This window comes from Pipistrellus kuhlii, unplaced genomic scaffold (genome assembly GCF_014108245.1).
Source record: "Pipistrellus kuhlii isolate mPipKuh1 unplaced genomic scaffold, mPipKuh1.p scaffold_m20_p_8, whole genome shotgun sequence".
Taxonomy (NCBI): Eukaryota; Metazoa; Chordata; class Mammalia; order Chiroptera; family Vespertilionidae; genus Pipistrellus; species Pipistrellus kuhlii.
Genome location: NW_023425584.1, coordinates 29,984,251 through 30,011,259, shown reverse-complemented (window position 1 = coordinate 30,011,259; position 27,009 = coordinate 29,984,251). Strand labels below are relative to the sequence as shown.

The following is a 27,009-nucleotide window of genomic DNA, read 5'->3' as shown; positions in this document are numbered from 1 at the left end:
TGAAGTTAATATAATATTGTAGGTCAACTGAAGTTTAAAAATAAAAGTCCGTGGCTGGGTAGCTCTGTTGGTTTGAGCGTCATCTCAAGATGTCAAGATTGCAGGTTTTATCCCTGGTCAGGACACATACAAGAATCAACCAATGAATGCACAAATAAGTGGAACAACAAATTTATGTTCTTCATTCTCTCTCTTTCTCTCTCTCTCTCTCTCTCTCTCTCTCTCTCTCTCTCTCTATTTCTCTCTCTTATACACAATAAATAAAAATATTAAAAAGACTACCCTTTAAAAAACTTTTTAATAAAAAGGAAAAGAAAAACTTCCCTAGGTTAAGGAACAATCTTCCACGATGTAATATATAGTATCCCCTTGTGTAGATCACTCTAATGTACTTAACCAGTCACTTGCTCTTGGATGAATCTGTGCTTTCAATTTCTTATTATAAAAAACACTGTGGTTCAATTTTTGAATAGTACTTTCCTATGTTAAAAAAAATGAGGGAATGAACAATACTGATTATTTTTTTCTAAAAAGTAAAATGTATCCTTTTGGCAATTGCTTTAATCTATAAAGTAAGGTATTAACATTTTTGCAGAGAAAAACAAAACAAAAAGTCAATCCATGGATACAGATAGTAGCACGGTGAAGGACAGTGAAGTGGGGAGTAGGGTACAGGGAGTTAATGGGGGGGGGGGAAGGAAGACATCTATAAGGAAGACATTTGTTTCAACAATAAAGATAAAAATTTTAAACAAGTCTTGTGACTTTTATCGGTGAAAAATTTAACACACACACACACACCCTCCAAGTAACACACTGAATACACAAATCAAGTTAAAAGAAATTAACTAAAATTGTGAAGACACTAAGGAAATGGCCTATTTTCATCTCAGGAGGGGAAAAAGGAAACTAAAAGTACATTAAAAAAATATTAGTGCCCCAGAAATGGAGAGAAGGGCAAGGAAACCAGTGAGAGGAATAATGTTGAAAGAGGCCATAATTTAATGACTAGCTTCTTGCCTTACTTGAGTGGGACCTGTATCCTCTTGCCTGTTATTAGCCACAACGTGTCCAATAGATTGTGAAGGAGTATATCTCTTTTTTGCTCTTTCAGTTAACCTATTATTTAAAAACAAGTAAGTAGTTATTAGAACTCCCCAGAAGTGCTTCTGTTTTAGATTCAACAATGAATAAGTTATACCATGGAAGTCTAGTTAGAACACTGAGTGCCAAAATACAATTGTCAGTCTTTAAGTGCCAATTGCTCTAACTAGAGAGGTGAAAACAGAGAGTAGAACAACTCAGTTGTGGCTAACATCAGTGGTGACTCTATTGTAGGGTTATTCTAATTGGCCCACTTGGTCCCTTCTATCTGATCTGAACCTGGATCTTTGAATTTCTGAACTTGCTGTCCAAAGCTGGTTTACAACCATGGTTACTGCAGCAATAGTTTTTAGGTCACTTCAAGAACAACTGAGCTCTTGCTGTCTGTAACCTGCTGAGCCTTTCGACTGGCATAGCCATATCCACCTAGACACGTCCACTTGCCCACCTCTGCAGAGCACTAAGTTTTCCAGCGTATAGCCCAAATCAGTCTGGTAGGATCAGCTTGGGATATTGAACCTAGTCTCTCTCTCTCCACTCTCTCTCTCTCTCTCTCTCTCTCTCTCTCTCTCTCTCTCTCTCTCTTAATATATATTGTATATATATATATTAGTTTCCCTAAATTTAGAACTGACCATGGTGCCTTATTAGAGAGACCTGCCATCCCTCACACTGCCCTTGATAAACAGACTGATGCACCATTCTCTCAATCTGTACTAGTAGCTAAAACTAGCCCAATTTGTTGGTTTCCTCTCAAACTATTTGACCTTGAAAGACTATTTGACTATAAAAGGTTATTCTCAACCATCCTCTCTCCATTTAGAGAATTCGCTCTAATACAGAAATAAAGCTTACTTTGTTATACCAGGACTTAGAACATATCACCTTTTTTCCCTCTCAAAATGAGAAGAAATGTTTCTAAGGTTTTGTGTGTGTGTGTGTGTTTGTGTGTGTGTGTGTGTTTTCTGTTCAGTTTTTGTTTGTTTGTTAGTTGGAAAATTGAGGCTTTTCCAAAAAAGGACTAGTGAGAAATTAAACTTCTGTATAGCCCAGCAAAGTTAATTTCTTCTACAGTATTTATAAGGACTCAATAATGGCCCATTGTATGATTATAATTTCAATAGGTCTTCAAATTCAGCTTATATATACTATAAATCTGATTCTTTGAAATACTATTATATAGGAACATTGTATTACTTAGGTCCATTTCCTTCTGTCTCTTTTTTGTTAGAACTCACCTTGAATTGGAGTGGGAGAGATTTAAATTGAGATTGGAAGCCATCAAGTTATTGCTAGTTAGGTTGATGGGTGGCATCATCGTATTACCTCCAGCATGTGGATTGTCTTTCATGCCAATAGAGCTAGTGCTGGGATTGGCAGGGTTTGGTGATTCATTGATTACAGATTTTATATTTTGAGACACAGTATGAGCATTTTCAATTGCATCTGATTGACAATGTCCACTTTCATACTCTGTCTTTTTTGGTTCTAAGGTATCTACTTTTCCTCCTTTGCCTTTAATAACTCTGGTTTTTACTTCCTTGAGCTTTTTCTCTTTTTCCATTTCCTGGAATAGATACATCCAAAATCTGAGTCTGTAATTTTTATTATTAGTGTGCTTAACTATGTCACTGACTAATAAGTTTTTACCTTTCCCAAAAGTGAAGTACGTAGAAGTGTATCAGTATACACTGTTTTTCTTTCATCTTTCATAAGTTCATTTTCTTTAGAATTCTCCTTTGACTTTATGAATGAATTGACTTTTGCTTCTTGTAGTAATTTAGCTCTTAGTTCTGGTATGAATCTGATAAAACAAGCAATATTAACCAATAACCTTGTTATTTATGTAGGTAATTTTATCTTTAATAGACCATTTAATCAATTAATTTACATTTCAACCTCAGAATAATCAAGAATATATGCCCAAAATAGTCCAATATTTATTTACCTAATACAAATTTCTTCCTGATAAAGACCCATCTTTCAGTTTTACCATGGGAATTCACTATATAATATTTTTACAGCAAGAACCAAGATGGCTATACAGGTAACTGCCTGTACTTGCCACCTCCTACAAGCACATCAAAATTATAACTAAAATACAGAACAAGTTTCATTCAGAACTGCCTGAAAGCTGGCTGAATAGAAGTCCTACAACTAGAGAAGTAAAGAAGAAAGCTCATTGAGACTATTAAGGGGGCAGAGGCAGGGAAAAGGCTGGTGGGACACCCGCATGTGCCATTTTTTAAATCATGAGGCTATCAATGAGGAGCAAGGGATCCCAGCCTCACACCAGACCCCCAGCTCAATGTTCCAGAGCTGGGAAGAAAGTGTCCAAAACTACAGGCTGTAAAAACCAGTAGGGATTGTGACTGAGGCTACTGGAATTCCAGGTGTTTCCCTTAAAGGGCCTGAACACAAACTTACCTGGTCCTGCTTCTTCTGAGCTCCAGTGCCAGTGGGACCCAGATAAATACAGGGAGGAACTGGATTACCTAGCATCTGGGCAGAAACTCAGGGTTGGCTTTCTCCCAGATGGGTTTACTCTCAGGGGTCATCATTCCTGTGCTGGGACCTCCCTGTTTCAGGGCTGACTGGAAGCCACGTCTGATTCTCCATTAGCCCGGAGCACACTGTTTGCTCCAACCTGGGGATTCCCTGAGACCCTGCCCCATCCAATTTGCAGCTCCACCCAAGCTATTTTACAGCAGCTTTTCCATATGAATGGCCTGTATGGCTCAGACTTCAGATTTTGCTAAAATCTCTCAAAAAAGCTGCAGCTGATGACAGCTTGCCCCAAACCTATCAGTAAAGGGCCTAAGAAACAGCACTAGCACCAGCCTGCCTTGCTTCACAGCTGGGCCTTATCTTGGCCTCCAAGTTCAATACAAATAGCAAATACCTCAATAGAAACCATCTGAAGATCCCTCTGTAGCTCCTGCCAGGTGGCCCCAGGCAGTGTCTGACTGCACCTTCCAGGAGGCCCTAGAGCCAGTGCAGCTTTAGGCCACAGCAGATTACCAGTATAACTCTACACATCCACAAGCAACACTCAAGAGGCAGACTCAGTGAGTACCAAAGTCCCATTGAAGCAAGTTCTGCTCTATAAGGGTGTTTCCTATACAATAGCCTTCCCACCTTAGTCACAGCTCGTCCTCACAGTCAATTGGCCTGGAGGTCAACTTCTCCCAGTCAGGGCTATAATCTTATTTATTTATTTAAATATGTTTTATTGATTTTTTTATAGAAAGGAAGAGAGAGGGAAAGAGAGCTAGAAACATCGATGAGAGAGAATCATCCATCAGCTGTCGCTTGCACACCCCCCATGGGGATGTGCCCGCAACCAAGGTACATGCCCTTGACTGGAATCGAACCTAGGACCCTTCAGTCCGCAGGCCGACACTCTATCCACTGAGCCAAACCGGTTTCGGCAACCCATACATTTTCTAAGCTCTTACTTTCTATGTTATAATCTTAATTTTAACGTATAGATCAGAGATGGTAGCAGAATAGCAAAAAAACAGACTATTCTGAGTCAGAGATCCAAATGAGAAAAAAGTAATTAGAAATCACTGATTATTTATTTAATGTTATTTCTGGCCAATGATGACCATTACAAATGTTTGTGAAGAATTTAGCACACATCCTAGGATATAGTAACTGTGTAATTAATGTTAACTGCAATTATTTTTATTTTTTCCCCATTTTTTTATTAAATTATTATCTGTGTACATATACCATTGTGCCCCCCCTCACTCCCCAGAGTTTTGTGTCCATTAGTTGTACTTATATGCATGTATACAAGTCCTTCGGTTGATCTCTTATCTTCCCCAGATCTCCCTACCCTCCCCACTGTAATTTGACAGTCTGCTTGTTGCTTTACTGTCTCTATATCTATCTTTTGGTTCATCAGTTTATAGTGTTCTTTATTATCCATAAATGAGTGAGGTCATGTGGTGTTTCTCTTTCATTGACTGGCTAATTTCACTCAGCATGATGTTCTCCAATTCCATCCAGGTTGCTGCAAATGATGAGAATTCCTTCTTTTTTATGGCAGCATAATATTCCATTGTGTAGATGTACCATAGTTTTTTGATCCAATCATCTGCTGATGGGCACCTAGGCTGTTTCCAAATCCTAGCTATTGTAGATTGTGCTGTTATGAATATAGGGGTGCATATATCCTTTCTGATTGGTGTTTCTAGTTTCTTGGGATATATACCTAGGAGAGGGATTACTGGGTCAAAAACTTTGTTTTTTGAGGAAACTCCACACTGTTCTTCACAGTGGTTGCACCAGTCTGCATTCCCACCAGCAGTTCACGAGGGTTCCTTTTTCTTCGCAACCTCGCCAACACTTGCAATTATATTTTAAAATATTTTTTAAAATATGTAATGCTTCATGAATTTTGTGTCATCCTTGCGCAGGGGTCATGCTAATCTTCTCTGTATTGTTCCAATTTTAGTGTATGTGCTGCTGAAGCGAGCACTGAAATCATTTTTATTATTATGACACCTATAAGTCTACAATATACCTAGTCAGCATGGGAATTCAGTAAGTTTTCACTAAATTGATTTTTCTGTTGTGTAATAATAACCTATGTAGTAATTTTCATATTAGTAAAATTTCCTAATATAAAACACTTAGAAGTCTACATTCACTCAAAATGCTTACTTTTCAACAAATCCATCTCTAGTAAAATACTCATGATGTAAAAGATCAGCAGATGATATTCTCTCAGCAGGATCAATTTGTAAACAAGCCTAGAAAATAAAAACAAGTATAATTCAGAAAATTTAGAAACATGCCTGGTTTGGAAAAATGTAAAATATGATACTTTGAGAAACAAACAGGCAGTTCCTTTAAAAATTAAACATACAGCTGGTGTGGCTCAGTAGTTGAGCATCCACCTATGAATCAGGAGGTCACAGTTCAATTCCCAGTCAAGGCATCTGTCTAGGTTGTGGGTTCTATCCCCAGGGTAGGATGTGCAGGAGGCAGCTGATCAATTATTCTCTCTCATCATTGATATTTCTATCTCTCTCCCTCTCCCTTCCTCTCTGAAATTAATAAAAAAAAAAATATATTTTTTTTAAAAATTAAATAGACAGCCCTGGCCTGTGTTCCTCAGTTGTTAGAGTGCCGGTCCATGCACCAAAAGGTTGCGTTTTTTGTTTTGTTTTGTTTTGTTTTTTAAAATATATTTTATTGATTTTTTTTACAGAGAGGAAAAGAGAGGGATAGAGAGTTGGAAATATCGATCAGCTGCCTTCTGCACACCCCCCATAAGGGATGTGCCTGCAACCAAGGTACATGCCCCTGACCTGAATCGAACCTGGGACCCTTCAATCCACAGGCAGACACCCCATCCACTGAGTCAAACCAGCAGGATTGTGCGTCCAATTCCCAGTCAAGGGCATTTACCCATGTACCTGGATTGCAGGCTTGATCCCCTCTTTTTCTTTCTCTCCTCCACCTCCCCATCTCTAACCCCGCTCCCCCCTTCTCCTCCACTCATCCTTAGGTGAGGATTAACAACACCAAAAAAAGAGATTATTTCTAGTCTATTAAATCAGCAAATATTTTTCAAAATTAGAACATCTAATGCTAGATTAAGAGTGGGAATTTATATCCAATGCTACATGAGAAAACTTTAGTATAAATCAGTAAAATCTTTCTGGAGGAAAAAATAGCAAAATACAACAAAAATCCTAAAAAGTATAAACCCTTCACCCACTACTCACACTTTAGAAATTTATCCTAAATAAAAACAAAGCAAATTCAGAAAGACAGATATAAAAGATGTTCATTGTAGTTGAAAACAAATGTCCAAAATTGCAAGATCAACTAAATAAACTACGGTATAGTCATACAATGAAATACTATGCAACTACAGAAAATTATGATGTAGCTCCATATTTGCTAATGTGGTAATATGTTTATAATATAATGCTAAGTGAAGATAAACAGGTTACATAATAGTGTGTAAAGTATGATACCTTTTTAAAAGCTTAAATTTCTATTTTTTTACATAAACCAGTAATTTAGTCATTTATTATCAAGTATTATGTACTGAACATAATTTTATGTGCTATACTTTTAAACAACTGGTAGCTCAGTAAGTTCGTTTACACCAATATCACCACAACCACATGAGTAATGAGTTGTGCTATGATCTGGCCTTATAATGACTATAACATCAGTAGGCATTTTTCAGCTAGGTTAGCAATCTACGAGTTTTTCAGCACCACTACAATCCTAATGGATCACCATATATGAAGTCTGTAGTTGACCAAAATGTTATGTGGCACATGACTGTATATATTTCCCATTGTACCGCAACTCCCATGACTGGAAACTGATAGAGCCGAGGTTTACATGTATCAGGTCTGTAGTCAAAGGCAGCACTTAAAAAGCATAAATTTCTAAGCATATATTTGTTGGGCAGTCTATAAGTATATAAACTAAAATGTTAAAAGTAATATTTTCCTGGATTATGGGAGTTAAAAAAATCTTAACTTCTCTTTTTTTTAATCATGTATTTTCTACTTTTTCTATAATCATTATATATTTTGTGTATAATTAAAACTATGAAATAAAAAAAGAAATTAAACTGAAAATGTAGTAAACAAATCTGATCCTTAATAAATTCTAGTCTCCAGGTACCAATAAAATATTTTTTTTTCCTTCAAGAATAGTCTTTAGATATCACATATGTTTAAGTTTATCTAAATAACATCAACAACAATATTAACATTTGTTGATAGCTTATTCAAGGCCCTATGCTCAAAACATTGCCACTATTACCTCATTTAATCCTCTAGCCCCAGAAAATAAATAGTTAATGTTTTATAGCCTAGTAAACTGAGGCACAGAGATTAAATGACTTGCCCAAGGTTACATAGCTAATTAGTGATAGAGCTGGGTTTTAAATGTAGTTTATGTGATTTCAGAGTCCCTTTTTATAAACACTGCATTGTACTTGCTTTGAAATTTAGATAACCACCTTTTTTTTTTTTTTTTTTAAAGAGGTATAATTTAGTAATAAGGTACCTTAGTTGATGCTGGGAAAGAAAATTGGCTGGATAAAAGAAATTAGTAGGAAGTTACTTTTCACATTAAACTCTTTTACCTTTTGAACTTTGCAGTGAGTGCATTGGTATACTTATTACCTACTTTGAAACAAAATTTAAAATTTAAAATAATTTAAAAGTGCTATAAAATTTTTCCCTCCAATTCAAGTTGCATTTTGGCATTGGTGTGTCCTCAAACAATATTACAACTGCAGCTGCCAAAGCCATGTAGATACCTTAGAATACCACTGTACATAGAATAGATCCCTAACTTGGGTATTAAAAGATGGTTATAATTAAAAGATGGTAAGTCCTTAGAATATTTCTAGTATCCATAATTATCATTAAAATTGGGATAAACTAAAAATAATAAACATGATTATCCTAGGTGGCTTTCAGTTCTAATAGTCTAGGAATTTTATTTTCTCTGAGCTAAACACAAAGACAGGAATATAGTAACTTTTAACAGATACCATTACTTTTATGAATCCTTTTTGAATTTCACTGAAGTAATATCCTAAAACTGTATTATAACTTATGCAAATTTCCCAGAAACAAGTCCTTAATCTCATAACATACATGAACTATATCTGCTAACAATCCATTTAGCTTTGGGTATTTTTTTCTTGCATTCTTAGGGTGTTGAACTTGAGGAAGGACCACCCCTGCAAAAATAGGACTCTTGGAAAAGAAATTCTGCAAGTGAGGTGTCAAATTGCCTAAAAAGAGAAAAATATATAAGAAAACACAGAATTAGTCTAAATCAAAATAATCAAATTGCTATGTGCTCTTTATTATGTTACTAAAAAGAGATAATAACAATTATGTTATTTTAATTATTTTACTTTTTGTTTTGCTTTGCTTTGTTTTGTTTGTTAATCCTCACCAGAGGACATTTTTTCAACTTATTTTTAGAAAGAGTAAGGAAGGGAAGGGGAGAGAGAGAGAAAGAGGAAGGGGGAGAGAGACAGACAGACAGGCATCATCAATGTGAGAGACACACATTGGTTGCTCCTGCACACACCTCAACCAGGGATTGAACCTGCAACCCAGGCATGTCCCTTTGACTACACACATTGAACCCAAGACCCTTTGGTGCGCAGGCCAATACTCAAACCACTAAGCTACAGTGGTTTTTAAGTTGAACAAGGAACTATCTGAATATAGCATAAAAGTTAAAGTTTCCCCAGTAATCTGTTGATAGCACATAGACAGTACAGAAAGTAAAATGACCAGGTTAGTTTTCTTTTTACAAAATAAAATACATAATATGTAATGCTGTCAGGAAAGACAAATCCAAACTTTTACATATTTTCATATGAGTATCTAAATGGATTAACTAGCAACTGTTAATCAAAAAAGCCTTACTCAGAAAAGCTAACATATTAAAATTATTTAGATATTGCAAAGAAAAAAACAAGGCTATAGAGTAGTAGTAGAACTATAAATAGGAGTGGAGAGAGCTAATTTCTAGATAGTACCAGTTTGGCTATGCAACTAGTTCTGTGACCTTGGGCAACTCTCCTCCCTCTCTTTGCCTTGGTTTCCTCATCTGTAAAAGACAAAATGGATCCCATCATCTCTAAGGTTGCTTCTAACATTAATCTCAGTATATTAAAGATGACACAAAAAAGTGTGATGCTTTAAGGCTCTGAACTATATCTTTAATCAATATTTATCCATATTTCATGGTTTTTATAGTTGTTCACAGAACCTTTCTCATGATCTTGTAATTACATGTTTATGTATAGCTTCCCTACCACAAAAAGGGCTCATCCAGCTGCCTCATTCATAAATATATATATATATATATATATATACACACACATACATACACATAAGAGATTTTTGAAAAATTCATGAGCAAGGATATCCATCAAAATGCTTGTTGTTCAAACAGATAATCAAATAATTCAGGTTTCATTAAATATATTTTTGAATAAGTTATTTAGCTATTTGGTTATCTAGTATAGTTAAAAAAAGTTTTCTCAGCAAATAATTGACTTTCTATCTCCAAGTGCTTTTAAAAAGCATCTAAATTAAATCTATTATTTAAAAGTCTTAAATATGCAAATATTTATTTCTTTATTTTAAATTTCAGAGAAAGATAGAAACATGAATGATCAGCTGCCTCTTGCATGCCCACACTGGGGACTGAACCCACAACCTAGGCATGTACTCTGACCAGAAACCATAACCTCCTGGTTCATTGGATCGATGCTCAACTACTAAACTATGCAGGCATAGCAAGATATGCAAATCTTTATAGAAGCCAAAAATTTTAAACAATATTCTAACAAATTGAAGAAGATTCCTATTGTACTAACCTATTTGCATCCTGGCAAAAAATATTATTTGTAATAACAGAGGAGAATTTTCTACTCTTTTTTTTATTTTTTTTTATTTTTATCAGCTCAAGGCATGCATCTGTTGCATCTATCAAAAGAATATGCTTCCCGGTTCTTATAGTGAGAAAACTAAATTTGAAAATCAAGCAAATTTGATCTGGAAGTACTTATTTTAGGCATTTAACAGTACATATTAATAATATCTACCTACCTACTTTTAAAACAATTTTATGAAGTAAATCCAAATCAGAGCTGCTAGGAAGAAAGGGATTTCCAGTGGCCATCTCAATGATCATACAGCCCAAAGCCCAGATATCCACAGGTCTGAAACAGATAAGAACCAACCACTTTTTCATAGAGAAATACATAAGATATCTTTTCTAAAATCAACTTTTAAAATAATGTTAAGGACAAAGAAAAAAGAGTGGATAAGTGGTATCACTTTAAAAATTCACTGTAATAGCATATGGCAACTTTAGTATATACATTAAATATTATCACATTTTACTAATATCACTAAATAGATTATATTTAAACTGCATGAGAAGTTATGTAGCAGTCCAGATAAAAAGTAACTAATTCTAAAATTGTTTAAAATACTTATACATAACATTATGATAAACTAGAGGCCTGGTGCATGAATTTGTACATGGGTGGGGTCCAGCTGGTCCTCCCCAAGGGAGGCCCATCAGGCCAGGCCAGCAGCGGGGAGGGGCCACAGGCAGTTGCTGGCTGGTCCCACCCCTGATTGGGGTATTGGGAGGCTATTGGGGGCCGGGCTGGCAGGGGTGGGCCAATCTGGGCCCGGATCAGGCTGGTTGGCTGCCACAGTGTACTATAGCTACCAGTCAATCTAGTTATTCTGGTTGTTCTGCTATTCCAGTCACTGGGCTTTTATATACTAGTATATAAATGGTTATGAATTAGAATTAGATAATAAAATTATCTTGTATTTAAAAAGTAAAAACTAAAAATCTTGTCACATTCAGAAAGAGATATAAATAAACACTACAATGAGCTCTATTTTTTTTTACTGATACAACTGATTAAAAATTATAAGATTGATAACTGTTGGTGAGGCTATGGAAAATAAACACTCCCATGTACTGTTCTAGGAATATAAACTTACACAATTTCTTGGAGGGAAAATTGGAAAAAGCTACCAAGATAAAAATGTATATATATTTGACCAAATAACTTTATTCCTAGAAATTTATCTTTAAAATTTACTCGTGAGCCTGATAGCAAGGCAAATATCTTTATTTCTGCAGTTATCTGGCTCATGAGTATCCTTTGAATTCTGCCAGGACCCCTGGTTTGGGTCTTGTCTTATTTCTAACAGGGTTAACAAATGTAAAGGGGAAATTATGTTTTTTTTAAAAACTGTAATAACTTACCCACATTTTATATCCTACCACTGATGAGTCAAAAAAACACACACAACTAAACTTCAAATAGAACATATGAGGGGTGGATAAGGCACCAGACACTGTCTATTTTACTTCCCTCCACTGCCAGTTGCAAGACTCAATAGCATAAGAAGAAAAGGAGATGGAACTTAACTCAGTTCCTCAGGAAATCCACTTCCTGGTACTGCATGGCAAGCTATAAAGGAAAAAGAACAACGCTAGGGAATGGACAAGTTGAGATTATTTAAAATGACGAGTTTAAAAATGTGATTGAGTTCAATCTCTTTACAGGACAAACAACTGTTCCCTGTCGAAGTACTTTCTATGGAATCATCTCTCAATCCTCTGGCCTGCATTTCTGCCATGACTCCCCTGGCCCAAAATATAAGTCCCATCTGCATTTGACTGCATAGAACTTACTTTTTTTGTTCTTTATCCATAAAGAAGATTTATTATTTCTCATGCATTGGAAAAAATAGAAGTTTTCAATAAAAATTTTACTGAATGGATTTGCAAATTCTATTTTAGCAATCTACCTTTAAATATACATTCTGTAGGTTAGCTATTGGGAATAAAGCGGTGGCTAAAAAAATAATTTACTTGCATATGTACACAAAGATAAATGATAAAATTTCACAGCAACACTGTTTGTGGTAGAAAATATTGAAAGCTACCTAAATGTCCATCCATACAGAAATGGATATATAAAATTTTGTACAACCACACAATGAAATATTATTCAGCTATTAAAAAGGATGATAGAGGTCTAAATGTGTGCTAATATAAAATGATCTCTAAGATAAACTCTCAAGTGAAAAAAACAAGTTCATTAAAGAAATCAAAGAAGTTATAAATAAATGGAGAGATATTCCATGTTTCCCAACTGGCTCTATAGATTCGATGCAACCCCAATCAAAATCCAATGTGTATATCAATAAATTGATTATAAAATTTATATGGAAAGGCAATAGACCTAGAATAGCCAACACAATGTTGAAGAATAACAAAGTCAGAAGAGAGACAAGATCTCATTTTGAAACTTACTGTAAAGCTACAGTAATCAAGACTTAAAGAAATTAAGTCTGATACATGCTATGACACACAAGAACCTTGAAAACATTATGCAAAGTGAAAAAAAAAGTCTTAAAGGACCAGGTATTGCATAATTCCATTTATATTAAATGTCTAGACCAAGCAAGTTCATAGAGAATGAAAGTAGATTGCTAGGGCCTAGAAAGGTTGGGAGGAAATGGGGAGTGACTGCTAATTGGTACAAGGTTTCTTTTTGAGGCGATGAAAATGTTCTAAAATTGATTGTGGTGATAGTTGCACAAGTCTGTAATTATACTAAAATCACTGAATTGTACACTTTAAATGAGTAAATTTTATGATATGCAAGTCATATCTCAAAAAAACTGACATAAAAAAATACTAGATTCCCCTGGCTGGGTAGCTGAGTTGGTTAGAGCATCATCCTGATCAAGGTCAATGTTGCAGGTTCAATCCCCAATGAAGGCACATACAAGAAGCAACCAATGAATGCATAAATAAGTAGAACAACAAATCAATGTTTCTCTCACTCTATTTAAACAAACAAACAAACAAACAAACATGTTTCTGGAATAAATCCCACTGGACCAGTGGCTCAGTTGATTGGAGCATTGTCCTATACACCAAAAGGTTGCTGGTTCAATTCCCAGTCAGGGCACATATGTAGGTTGCGGGTTCCATCCCTGTTCACAGCACTTATGGGAGGCAACCAATTGATGTTTTCTCTCACATCAATGTTTCTCTCTCTCTCTCTTTCCCTTCTTCTCTCTCTAAATTAATAAAAACATGTCCTCAGTTAGGGATTAAAAAAAGACTATATTAAACTAAGTAATATACTTTTGGGTGATAAAAGTATAAAGTACAAAGACATGTAAAGTAACTGATTAAAATAAAAGTCAATATCATGGTTACTTTGGGGGGAAGGGAAAATGTTATAATTGGAATAGGGCCCATGGAGGGTCTTCTGAGGTGGCCAACAAAATTTTATTCTTTGATCTAGTGGTAGAGCTATACATTTGTTGTGTGAAGTTTTCTGATATCTGTATTTTGTTTTACAATAAAAAGATTTAAAAAAAACTCTCATGAACAAATTTATTTTAAATACAATGTGAATGAAGCCTCACAGAATCCAAACTTGCCATGTACACGGAAGCAATGCTGGCTCTGTGAAGTACAGAGATTATTCTTATCTGCAAGAAACTTATTTTAAAGAACAATAATTAAGAGTAGAACTAGGTCACATTAAATATTAACTGGCACAAAACTTACAATGTACATGAAGGTTTAGACAGGGATATGATTTGGGGGCAAGGAATAAGGAATGGGGATGTATCAAAAGGAATTTAAGCTACATCATGAAGAGAGGATAAAACTGGGACATAGATTTGATGGAGCTACATTCATTGAGAATTTACTATATTTATTGTTTTTTATTCATTAAGTCATTTAAACCTCAGAACAATTCCATGAAGCTGATCCTGTTACTATTTGCAATATACAGATAAAGTAATTGAAGCAGAGAGATAGTTTGAGTAAGGCATCAGTGATAAATACAGTAGAAAAGGTACTTTGGAGTGACTTCAGGTAAATTAGTTTACCTTTCTGTGCTTCAGTGTCCTCTTATATAAAGCTAGAGGCCTGGTGCACGAAATTCGCCCACTGTGGGCGAGGTTCCCCAGCCTGGCCTGTGCCCTCTCACAGTGCGGGAGCCCCGTAATTGATCGCTCCAAAGTGGTAGGCCCTACCCACCTATCAGGGGCTTCTCGATGGACTTCTCTAGAGAGGTAGGCCGTAGCTGGGGATCCCACCTCCTCTGCATGACACACGCAACATCAAATCTCCATCCACCTGTGTGTACCTGCTATGCACACAGACTCCTGGTGATGAATCATGACATCACAGTGTGATGGCATGAGGGCATGATGACCATTTGCATATTAGCTTTTTATTATATAGGATGAGGAGGACAATAGTAGCACCTTCATCACAGAATGATGAAAATTAAATTATTTAATGCATATAAAGCATTTAGAACAGTTTCTAGCAAAAAGTAAGTACTCGTTAATATTAGGTACTATTTCCCTGGCTAGTGTGGATCAGTTGGTTGTAGCATCATCTTGTACACCAAAAGGTGACAGGTTCGATTCCCAGTGAGAGCACATACCCAAGTTGTGGATTTGATACCCATTTGAGGCATGTACAAGAGGCAAGCCACCAATGTTTTTCTCTCTCTCCACTCCTTTCCCTTCTCTCTTTCTCAGATCAATAAAAACATATCCTCAGGTGAGGATTTAAGTATATATATTAGATATTACTATAAAAACAGAATAGAATAATGGTTTCTAGGAAAAGCATGCAAGAATATCCCTCTCCATTCGTTGTATTAGTTGTACAACTTGGTCCCTTTATGTACTTTGAGATTCGTTATTTGTATATTAGATTGCTGTTTCATGTACTGCTTCTACTATTTCACAATAAATTGAGACCATGCTACCTTTGGAGGCATCCAGAACAATATAATTTTAAAAAGTATTATTTGTCAATCTTTGCAAAGGGAGTGCCATATTCCAGAAAATAGGACACTTGTCAGGTCCTATAGTAACACATGCAGAGTGAGGTAAATAATTCTAAAACCTTTGTATACTGAGGAGGCTAAACATAAGCAGATAAGACAACTCTGCCAAGGATATAGTGTGAGGGATATTCTGCATAGGTCTTCTGGGGTTTAGGCTACTTAGCTCCAGAGGGCAAGCATGGTAACATCAATAGCCAGCATGGCAGGTGCCTATAGAACTCTCTGTTCTATGTAGAGGTATCCCTTTCTTAAATCCAACTCAGATGCAGAAGGCTGAGGGTGTCAGTAGTAGGGATGACAAATTCACCACAGTTAAAAAAAGAAAAAGGTGAATGGGAAAGGCCAGGCAAGATACTAAGATATACATACTTTCCATAAGAGGTATCTTTTAATACTAATTCTGGAGCTCTATACCAGCGTGTGGCTACATAGTCAGTATAAATATCCCCAGGAGCTGCTAGCGTTCGTGCAAATCCGAAATCACAGAGTTTAATAATTCCTGTCTGGGATACTAAAATATTCTCAGGTTTTATATCTCGATGAATGATCTAAAAAACAAACAGAAGATGCAATACATTAAAATGGGATTTCATTATCTAGAGAAGCTCTCAAAAATTATACAGAGAAAATCTAGCTAATTAAGGCAGTAAAGGTATTTTCTTACCCCATACAAAGGATTAACCACACAATGCAAAAGCTAAAGTTATACATTTTCAATTCTTGCCTCATACATTATCTCAAAATGACAGGGAGCAAAAAATAAAAAAATAAAAAAATACAAGTATAATACTAAAAAGGTAAATCACATTCCTAAAAAGAAAAGTAATCAAAAGAACTTGAAAAAAGTTTAACTTTCCTTTAACTCCATGTCACATCCCAAGTACTACCATTTCTCTCATTTTCTTCACAATAAATCTCTTGCTGACATCATCTCTACTCATTCTTCACTTTATGATCATTTACTACGCAAAGTAATGAAATCTGTCTTCTGCTGAAATGTTTCATTAAACTGCCTGAGCCAGCATCAAACAACTTAATTGTTGCTAGTCCAACCAATACTCCTCAATACATTATCTTACTTTATATCTTAGTGTAAAAATGTTGCCAACCATACCTTCATTCATGATTTCTAGGACCTAAATTCTTCCAATTCTCTCTCTATCTATCCCTTAGATGCAGGTTCTGATCTTCAGTTTTCTCTTCTCATACATCATGCTTCCTGGGAAATCTAATTTACTTTTTTTTGGGGGGGGCACTTTTTTCACTTGGTTATGGGGACACCATACTCTCTTGGGCTTCTTCCCAACTACTGGCTTTTCCATCTCCACCTCATCTACTTTTATAACTTTATTAACTATCCATATACTGGTGATTTCCAACTTTCTATGTCTAATTTCTATTTCTAGATATCTCTCCTGGTTTCCACAAGGAGTAGAATTCCATAAGAAGTCCCACTCAACAAATCCAAAACTAAATGCACCATCGCCCCCAAAGCTATTTGTTCTCAATACTGCTTTTGCTTAGTGAAGGGAACTAACTTCCCTAAGCAAATGGGTCAAGCCAGAAACCATTTTTCTTCCTCAGTTCCTATATACTCTTAACCTACCTACATCTCTCTCTCTAATTCAAGTCCCCTCAGCTCTCTCACTGAAAATTACACTACTAATTAGTCTCCCTGCATTCATTCTGATCCCCTATCCACAATGAAGTCACAGAATTACTTTAAAATCATGTGTGATTATGTCACTTCTCTGTTTAACATCTTTTAAGGATGCTCCACCCCACATGACAAATTTGTAACTCCTTAAAATGGCTTATAAAGCCTTGTAGGATTTGAACCCTACCCACCTTCTCAACTTTCTACAACCTCTTTTTAAATTTTTTTTTGTTATTTAAGAGAGGAAGGGAGAGGAAGAGATAAAAATATCAATGATTGGGGAGCGAGCCCGCAACCTGTGAATATGCCCTTGACCAGAATCAAACCTGAGACCCTTCAAGTCTGCAGGCCAATGCTCTATCCACTGAGCCAAACTGGCTAGGGCTACAAGTTCTTTCCCTAGAATATTAGTTTCCCAGTTTTCCAGGATTTGTGTAATCTATGCATTTGTGATGTTTATATAGATGTTCCTTCCATTTGTTCTCACATCATTCTGCACTTACCCATTACAATATTTGTCAGGCTATATTATTAATTGCCTATTTATTAATATTTGTAACTCCCACCAGACTTGTAAGCTCCATGAGGGCAAGATATATGTCTTGTTTAAGCTATATTACCATGCCCAGTACAGTGCTTAAAACAAATAAGGCATTTTAAAACTTTATCAAATCAATGATGTGTGTTCTCATCACTGGAAAAGTATCATAGCACAAGTGAAGACATCTCAGTGACAGAAATCTGGGATTTTTGTTTGTTTATATAACTTAATTGCTATGTCTTTGGTGTTGGCTCTTCTGCCTTCGTCTTCCTCCACAAATGGCCAAAAAAATTAACCTAGGGTAATATGTTAGGGCCATCTTAAAGGTACCATCTATACAACTACATTGATCTATTTTTACAATACTTCCACAACTCCTCAGGATGAATTTCAAGCCTCTGACAAACCTCTTGCCTGGGTACTTGTGTGCAATCTTAGCTCCCTTTTCCTATCTCTGTAAGTGCACTTATTGCCACTCTCTGATGTCCCCTGCCCAGATTTTCCTCTATTATAGTGATTTCTCATCTGAATATATTTTCTTTTTTAGTTACAGTTCAAAACTGTACTTACATTAGTTTTAGCTCTCCTTCGAAGTCTTCTGCTCTCAGTCTAGCCCATATTGTTTTTTCCCTTTTTCAAAAAACATTTTAAAGTCTACAAGGCAGTATAGGACTACAGATAACATGACTATTCCTGACTCTGATACAGTGCTAAACACTTTATACCTACTACCTAATTTGATCTTTACAAAAAAACCTGTGAGGTACTATCGTGTCATTTCACAGATAAAGAAAATGAAGCTCAGTGAAGTTCATTGGTTGATCTCTATCTACCTACACTCCCCTGCCTTCCCTCTGAGGTTCAACAGTCAAAACAGAACAATATTTAAAGGGCACTTATCATTCATATACATTTTATAGTTTGGCTTATTCTGCAGCACTTACGTTATTATTGTGAAGATATTCAATTGCTCGAATGATTTGGAAGAGGTATTTTCTAAGTCGTTTACTCTCTAGTCCATGACAATAATGTTGTAACTCATCTAATATAGTGTGATCAATAAATTCAAATACCAAATGAATTTTCTTTTTCTGTCTAATAACTTCAATCAGATTGACCAGGTTTTCATGATGAAATTGCTATTGACAAAGAAACATATTTTAATAAATTATTTCATGCACAATAATTTATACATATAACAACTATATCATTTTTAAATGAAGCAGAAATATTCTCAGCTTCTTTTCTCCATGCATTTCAACAGAAACTTCCCAAATGATTTGCTTATATTCCTATTTTAAGAAAATGTTAATCTATTTCATAATATTTATAGAACAAAGGGAAATGTATAGCTTTACTTCAAAGTAACATTTGCTTGATTTTTAATAAAATAATTTAATGTATTATAACGCAACTTGGTATGCTGCTAAGAGATATCTCTATCTTTTAACTTGATTTATGGTTAAATTTAACATCTGAAATTTAAAAGGTCCCTATATTTTCAAATGAGCATTGTGTTCAATGCTACTGAGTATGTGATCTGAATGTGTATAAATTATTCTTTGAGTTTGATCCTAAATTCTTGAGAGTAAAATCTAAGTTCCAGGAGGGACATTATAAACTAATCACACTGTAACAAAAGAGTATCAGAATATCTAGAAACTGTCAGATATGTGAAATACCTATTTATAGCCATAAGGATGTTACATAAATATACCATTATTTGTGTGTACATTTTTGTTCTAGCCCATTAAGCATTATGCTATTCTAGTTGAATAAAATAATAGTCTATTATTCTATTAAGCAATAAGACATCTTTTTAGACTGGTATAATAATTTTAAAATATAAAAAATGGTATGCATGAACTTAAAAAAGGAATGACATTTTAATATTTTATGCTGCTTATTCTATTTTGTAACACATTGACTTAATTACAATAAACTCTGAGATATTTAACTTTTTCAAATGACCAAAAATATTTATTTGGCTAAAATAAATGTTAGATTAATTAGAAAAATATACTTTATAAAAATTATTTGCCTTTGTTCTGAGGGGATATTAGCAATTTCTCTGCTTACCTGTATTAATATGTAAACCAGACCTTAAAATGTGACTAATAGAAAAACATGTCAAAATACAATGCCAGATGCCTTTCCTACTTTTGCTCCCAATTTTCCTTGTGAGCAAGATGCCAGAGTGCTATTGCAACAGCATGCTGGCAGTAGCAAAAAGAAATGACTGCTTTTGGACATTAATCTTTCAACTAAGGAAAATTATGGGTTTTCTATCCAGTCTTTATTTTAAAGGCAAAAGCAGCGAAGGGTTAATGGAAATTAATAATCATTAGGGAAGATCCCCAGGGATGAGGAATTAGGTACACTCTCAAATAAATCATGAAACCCCTAGAAATGAGCCCTTACCCCTTTTCAAGCTGTTTATTTTCCTTCATTACTAGACAACTTTTATACAGATATTTTCACTAATTACTGTCATTTAGTGAAATTCTAAAAGATAAAAATTTAGTTCAAATTAAGTCATTATGACTATCTTTTTAAACTAGGAATTGTTATCTAATCCAAGAAATATCTCTTGTAGAATTAGGTTAAATTAAAAATTCTATAAGAAATAAACCAATACAAATAGTTAAGCTGTTTCAAAATAGTTTGCATAATATTTGTAATAGCTATAACATTCAAATTCATCCCTGTGCTCTTGTCATGACATTATTGACTTTTAAAAATTACTAAGTAGAAAAAACAATCAGCTTAAATGCAATAGAAAGAGTGAAAGGTATTACCTGGGAAAAGGTCTTCTTCTAATCAGATTACTCACTTACAGTGCATAATAGTTGCCTTACAGTATTATTATGTTTTGGGTCATCAGAATAAGGACTGGTATCTTACACAAAATTATAACATCTTTACTGACTTTAACTTTCCTTTTCATTGTCAAGAAATAGAACAGTTCCAACAATACACAGACACCTAATATATTCCTTCTATTTTTAATTGATCCACCATACCTAATATACACTTACAAAGAAATAGAATAATATTACTTTTGTGTCAGATAAAATGAGTAAACAGAGTATCTGTTTTCTTCATTAAACAAAACATTTAGACTACGTTGTCAAAGTCATAAACCTTAAAGCATCTAGATAAATTCTAATTTATAAAATACATATATACTTAAATCACTAGTTTTGTACACAAGCACCAAGGGGTCTTAATGCTCTTTTCTTTACACTCAGGAGTACTTTCCCTAGGCTCACCTGTTATCCTATCTTCTGCCCTGATCTCTCCTGATATCGTTCCCCATCTCTAAGAGCCCACTGGCCAACTTTACTTAAATGTACTCCTGTCACTTTAAATACAATATTTCTTTCTGTTTTGTGTTGATCCTCACCTGAGGATATTTTCCCCATTGATTTTTAAGAGAGAGTGGAAGAGAGGGGGAGAAACAGAGAAAGAGAAACATCAATATGAGAGATCCACATAGATTGATCGCCTTCCGAAAGTGCCCTGAATGGATCAAACCTTCAACCAAGGAATGTGCCCTTGACTGGAAAAGAACCCGGGTCCCTTAAGTCTGCAGGTTGCTGCTCTCTCCACTGAGCCAAACTGACTGGGACAAATTCAACAAATTTCTAAAACTGAACTAGCTCCCAAACTATGTTTCTTGGGGTGTTTCAAACTTCCATGGCAGTACTCACTGAACCTCAAAGAAATCTTTGTGTCTTCTTTTGCAGTATATCATGTTTTAACTTTATTTTCCATTCAAATTGCCATAATCCTGTAGGGTTCTTCATGAGATCCACCAGTATTCCTGAGTTAAATTCACATAACAGGCCTCCCTATTGTTACTCTCGGAGTCCTCCAATCTTTTCTAAAAAATAGTGCCACATTTGTATTTATAGTTTCTTTACTCTAAATTGAAAACCTTTGTCCTTTCACAAATTCAAATTTTAACTCCTTAGCCCAAAAGACAAGATTTAAAAACTGCCGCGGCTGATTTGGCTCAGTGGATAGAGTGTCCCAAGTTTGATTCTGTTCAAGGGTACATGCCCGGGGCAAGCAGGAGGCTGCCGATCAATGATTCTCTCTCATCATTGATGTTTTATCTCTCCCTCTCCCTTCCTCTCTGAAATCAATAAAAATAGATATATTTTTTAAATACTTAAAAACCTACATCCAACTTACCTCTCTAAGTCTACCTCTATTTCAGTCCAGAAAATTCTACAGGGCTAATGCCTTTGCTCTTTGTCCATTCCACTCTGCTCCTTTTTAAAAAAAATATTACCAGAGGATATTTTTTCCATTGATTTTTAGAGAGAGTGGAAGGGAGAGGGAAAGAGAAACACCAATGTAAGAGAGACACATTGATTGGTTGCCTCCCGCATGCCCCCAACCAGGGTCAGGAGGCTACAACCGAGGTACATGCCCTGACCAGAATCAAGCGTGGAACCCTTCAGTCTTCAGGCTGAGGCTCCATCCACTGAGCCAAACTGGCTCGTGTTCCACTCTGCTCTTTATCTTTGTCCTGCTTTAGCCTCTCTGAGCGTATGCTGTTCCACTAACCTATGGCATTATACAACAGTTTCTCCCTCTTACATAAATTCTATGCATCATTTAAAGCTAAAGTCATGTCCCAATTCTTCCAAGAAACCATCACTGCCCTACAGGACTTGGTGTTAATCACTTGGCACTTCTTATGAGCCACTTTTTATTCAGTATTATATGTCCTCCTGTCTCTCTGATTAAATAATAAAAGGCCTGAAGAGCAGGTACTGTCTTTTACCTCATTATAGTCTTAGCATCTGGCACAATGTCTTGCACAAAGTACACATTTTTATGAATAATATATCTGGATATTTCAGAATAATTATTTCACAATATTTGATATAACTTTTGTTATAGTATACATAAGATCTTGTATCTCTATAAAATTACAAAATGTGGACAATTAGGTAGGGCAGTGGTCGGCAGATGCATTAGTCAACAGAGCCAAATATCAACAAGTACAATGGTTGAAATTTCTTTTGAGAGCCAAATTTTTTAAACTTAAACTCCTTCTAACACCACTTCTTCAAAATAGACTCGCCCAAGCCGTGGTATTTTGTGGAAGAGCCACACTCAAGGGGCCAAAGAGCGACATGTGGCTCGCGAGCCGCAGTTTGCCGACTACGGATAGGGTATCACACTTGTTTTTCTATCACCTGTCCTAATACATGTGTTAACCGATATATTCTTTAGTTTTTTTCCATAACTATTTCTCTCTCAATTTAAAGAGCAATTAAGGCAAAAGAAGCAAACCTTTAGAAACTTTATTTCTCTCGATGCAATTTTGTTGACAGATTTTTCTGGTGTCTCATAAAATATCTTAATGGCCACTATCTGCCCGGTATCCTTATGTTTACACTTCATGACTGTTCCATAACTTCCTTCTCCCACTTTTCCAAGAGTTTCATACTTATCCATTCTTAAGCCCTGCTTCTTCACAGAAATAAAGAAAATGTTAAACATTTTAATAATATTTATTGAAGTTGGATAATGCAGTTCCACAATAAACCCATACTTTAAAATACAGAAACAGAAAAAAATAGGAATCTTTTCCACAGACACCGTTTGTCTTTGGAAACTGCCAGCCCGACAGTCAGGTGTACTTGTGGGGCTCCAGCCCTCAGGAGCCTCCTGCTGCCTCGGTCATTCCCGTCAACACTAAGTATTAGGATTCCTTCACTGCACGTCACAATCCACGGGGCGGAGGGTTACCCTCACACTTCCGGTCATGCCCGTCAAATAGGAGGTACCGCAATACTGCAGTGGCCCGCAGGCCAGTTCCAGGAACTCCAGAAAACCTCGACCCTGCCCACTTCTCAAAGCAGATATCTTAGGGTACCGGATCGGTGTCGCACCCCACGACCGGCAGACGGCCTCGTCCGGGCAGCCGCCACCACCTCAGCCCATTCTGTAGCCCCGAAGGTCCGGCCCCGCGTAGTCCCACTGGCTCCCCACCACCCGCTCCCATGGCAACGGGGCCGCCGGCCTCGCGTTCGGAGCCTAGTGCGCAAGACCGGAACCCAGGCCTGGCTGGCCTGACCCGGAAGAGGAATGAGAGGTAGCGGAAAAGACAAGTTCCATGTGTGCCCTGAGTGGAAGCTCGTTTAGGGCTGGAAGTGGGGATCAAATTGGGTTCTCCTCACAAAGATGGTTTAGGGTGGAGATCAGGGGGTGGAGGGGCGTGCATCAGCAATTTGACGGAGGCGTGAATGACGGCAAATACTCTGGAAGAGAGGAACCGCGGCGGAGGCTGGTCCAACCGGCCTCCCATGAGTCCTCGGGCTAGAGAACACCTGCGCTTCTGCTGGGTCCTAAAAGGATGGCTGGTGTCATTTAGTAGAGACTTTTTGAAAAAGGAGACTTCAAAGCAAGTCTAGTGTAATTGTAGTTTTCTAAGTTACCTAGTTATGTAAATAGTTCATAGACGATTTTGGGTTCAGTTGTCCACATTTCATCCTTAAAATGGAAAGATGCTTCTTACATCAAGAACGTTTCTGCAATTCGCTTAAAAATTATTTTTTTTAAGCTCATAGTTATCCTTTTTAAGAAAACTGTGTGTCAAAACTGTAAAACTTCCTTTTTGGGATAGGAAATATTTCAACATGTTCTAGCACACGTGGATTAACATACTAGTAACTAGGGTATAGGGGAGGAAAGCTGTTACCTAATTGCTTAATACTAGAATGAGGTCCTGCTGGCCTTCCAGCCTCCAATGGAAAACAAGGATATCACTGGAACTAGTGCCCACTTTCTTAGGGATTTCACGTATTTTTGTCTGTAAAAATAAAATTAAATGTTAAAGGGCCAAATCTCACTGTTTCCCTAAATGAGTAAATACCATTATCCAATAAATTCTAGTTCAGTTGGTTCCACCCACCATGCATATTAAAATTATATCTGGTGAGCTTTTAAAAAGACCCCCCACCGGAGACCCTAATTTAAATGAGAAAGGATAAAGGAATTGGTATTTTTAAAGCTTCTGAAACGTTTCAATGCTGCCTAAATTTATATTGAGAAGAGTGGGAGGGAAGGGAGAGGTGGTCATGGTTATCTTTTTCTTTTAATATATTATTGATTTCAGAGAGGAAGAAAAAGGGAGAGAGAAACATTAATGATGAGAGAGAATCATTGATCAGCTGCCTCCTGCACGTCCCCCACTGGAGACTGAGACTGCAACCTGGGCATGTGCCCTGACTAAGAATTGAGCAGTGACTTCCTGGTTCATAGGTCGACATCCAACCACTGAGCCATGCTGATCAGGTCATGGTTTTGAAACTGAACAACCAATGGTTTTGGGCTGGGACCAATGGATGCCGGCTGCCTATCACTACTTGATCCAATTAAACAGAGACTGGGTTGAATCATATGAGTGTTTATTCTAATACTGTCACAGTATGGTAAGGTGACCAGATGTCCCGCTTTTGGCAGGACAGTTCCGATTTTTAACAATTTGTCCCGCGGTGTTTTAAGAAGGTCCCGAATTTTTATGAGTTTATTTGAGCCTAACCGACAATTGCCAGGAAACAAAATTTCTCTTCAGATTGAGAAAATGTTCCTGAAAAATGGAACTTTTACCATTTATTTTATTCATCAGAATCAAAGGAGAAAATGTAAGGGGGTTATATGAAATCCATTGGTGATTAGGGAGATAGAACTCAGATAGAGGAAATCTCCGAGATTGGATAAAAAGTATATCAGAGACTCAAATACTTTTTTTACATTGGTGGGTTCAGGATAATGGAACACTTACAGTACATAATCATGGTATGTGGAGAAAAGATAACAATGAGGGGTTCAGTGGTCTCAAGCTCTGGTGCGAGATTATGCCCCAGGGGTCTGGAAAAAGGGGATTACTCTGACAAAAAGGTATGTTATCATAGATGCAAAAAGACAATAGGCCTAGGACATGACTACCTTCCATGGCTCCCTTTTAGGAAGTTTTCATTTCAGACCCTTCTCTATGGCTACTTCAGGTCTCTGAGATTGTAAAACTTGACATGCAGGCCTCCCCTAAATTTGCTGGTTTTAGTATGTGGCTCCTTTTTTTGTCCAGGAGATACCCGGAAAGTGGAGAAAGTTAACTCTCTCTGGTTCCATTGAACTATGGGCAGTTTGGGGCAATGCTAAGGCCCTCATCCTACTCTCTCATTCTGGTTTGGGCTGAAGAATTACCCTAATATATAGGAAAAGGTTCAGGGTGCTCTACCAGAGTCAATAACTTTGAGCTGCTCTCCTACCCTCTCCCAGCCCTGCCTGAAGCTGTGGGGAGCATTTCTGGTACATCTGCATCTAAAAAGCTAGTGTGGAAGACCTGAAATGAGTTATCCAGGGTAGATATAAAATCCCCATTCATGTCTCCATGATCCGTTCCCCAGATCTGAATCTACACCGTTCTTTTACCTTTGCCCATAATTTCCAACCCTGGAAACCCCACTGCAATGCCCCTAAGGAAGTAGTTCAGGGCATTTTACTTTGTATGGGTCTCAGCATTCAATATTTCAATAAAAAAAAAAAATGGTTGTCCCATCATTTTATGTACTAAATTTGACAAACTTTTGAACCAACCAAAGGAGATTTTAATTCCAAATTATTTTTTTAGCTTTGTTTCAAAGAGACTTAGGCAAAACATGCTTTGCTTCCCCAGAACCTCTTCCACTCCCATTGCCCTCTCTGTTCACGGGACCCAATGCCTGGAAAACGAATAAAGATGTATCGTGCCCAGCCGTTCGGTTTAACCACCTGCTTCAAATACCTGGCCGAGGCTCAGCTCCGGCGCAGCTCCCACTTTACCAGTTCTAATCACGTCACAGGGGCACGTGGTTCCAGAGACCTCGCCACCTCCCACTCAGGGGCGGATTGTTGACAACCTCCGTCGGCGGGTCACGTGACCTTACGTCATTCCACCTCCAGCGCCTGAAATCTCCAGCCCCGCCTGCGCCCCCCTCTCCCAACTCAGCCGGATCTAACCTAGCGGGAGGGGACGCAGCAGGGTATGTTTCGGTTTTGTCGCCTCTTGGCCCACACTATCTCGTCTGAGCCCAGAGAATACTACTTTTCCAGTTAGCTCAGGGAGCCCAGATGGCAGGGCCTTGCTGAAAAGCCACCGCAGGAGCTCCCCCGCGTGCCCGCCCGCTTCCCCCCACCCCTCGCGCCGTGGTAGCGGCGGAGGGCGGAGGGATCCGGAGGCGGCGG

The 27,009-nt window shown here is 36.9% G+C and overlaps 1 protein-coding gene and 1 non-coding gene across 4 annotated transcripts in view; both read right to left on the bottom strand.

Moving 5' to 3' along the window:
• Window positions 1–24,369, bottom strand: part of CDKL3 (cyclin dependent kinase like 3) — a 32,863-nt gene extending 8,494 nt beyond the window's left edge. Inside the window, exons 1-10 of one of the 3 annotated variants that reach the window (XM_045576687.1) lie at window positions 23,657–24,369; window positions 23,071–23,250; window positions 18,702–18,896; window positions 15,929–16,107; window positions 10,737–10,849; window positions 8,757–8,896; window positions 5,779–5,867; window positions 2,755–2,908; window positions 2,343–2,671; window positions 1,026–1,119 (exon numbers count right to left, since the gene is read on the bottom strand). In XM_045576687.1, the coding sequence (XP_045432643.1) occupies window positions 1,026–1,119; window positions 2,343–2,671; window positions 2,755–2,908; window positions 5,779–5,867; window positions 8,757–8,896; window positions 10,737–10,849; window positions 15,929–16,107; window positions 18,702–18,896; window positions 23,071–23,250; window positions 23,657–23,785 (1,602 nt within the window). In that variant the 5' untranslated portion in view covers window positions 23,786–24,369. The remainder of the gene's footprint in view (window positions 1–1,025; window positions 1,120–2,342; window positions 2,672–2,754; window positions 2,909–5,778; window positions 5,868–8,756; window positions 8,897–10,736; window positions 10,850–15,928; window positions 16,108–18,701; window positions 18,897–23,070; window positions 23,251–23,656) is intronic. The other 2 variants (XM_045576688.1, XM_045576689.1) reach the window with 2 other exon arrangements.
• On the bottom strand, window positions 5,488–5,593 carry LOC118712001. Its single transcript, XR_004985928.1, has one exon. It is a non-coding gene; the product is annotated as a U6 spliceosomal RNA (small nuclear RNA).
• Window positions 24,370–27,009: the final 2,640 nt, after the last annotated feature.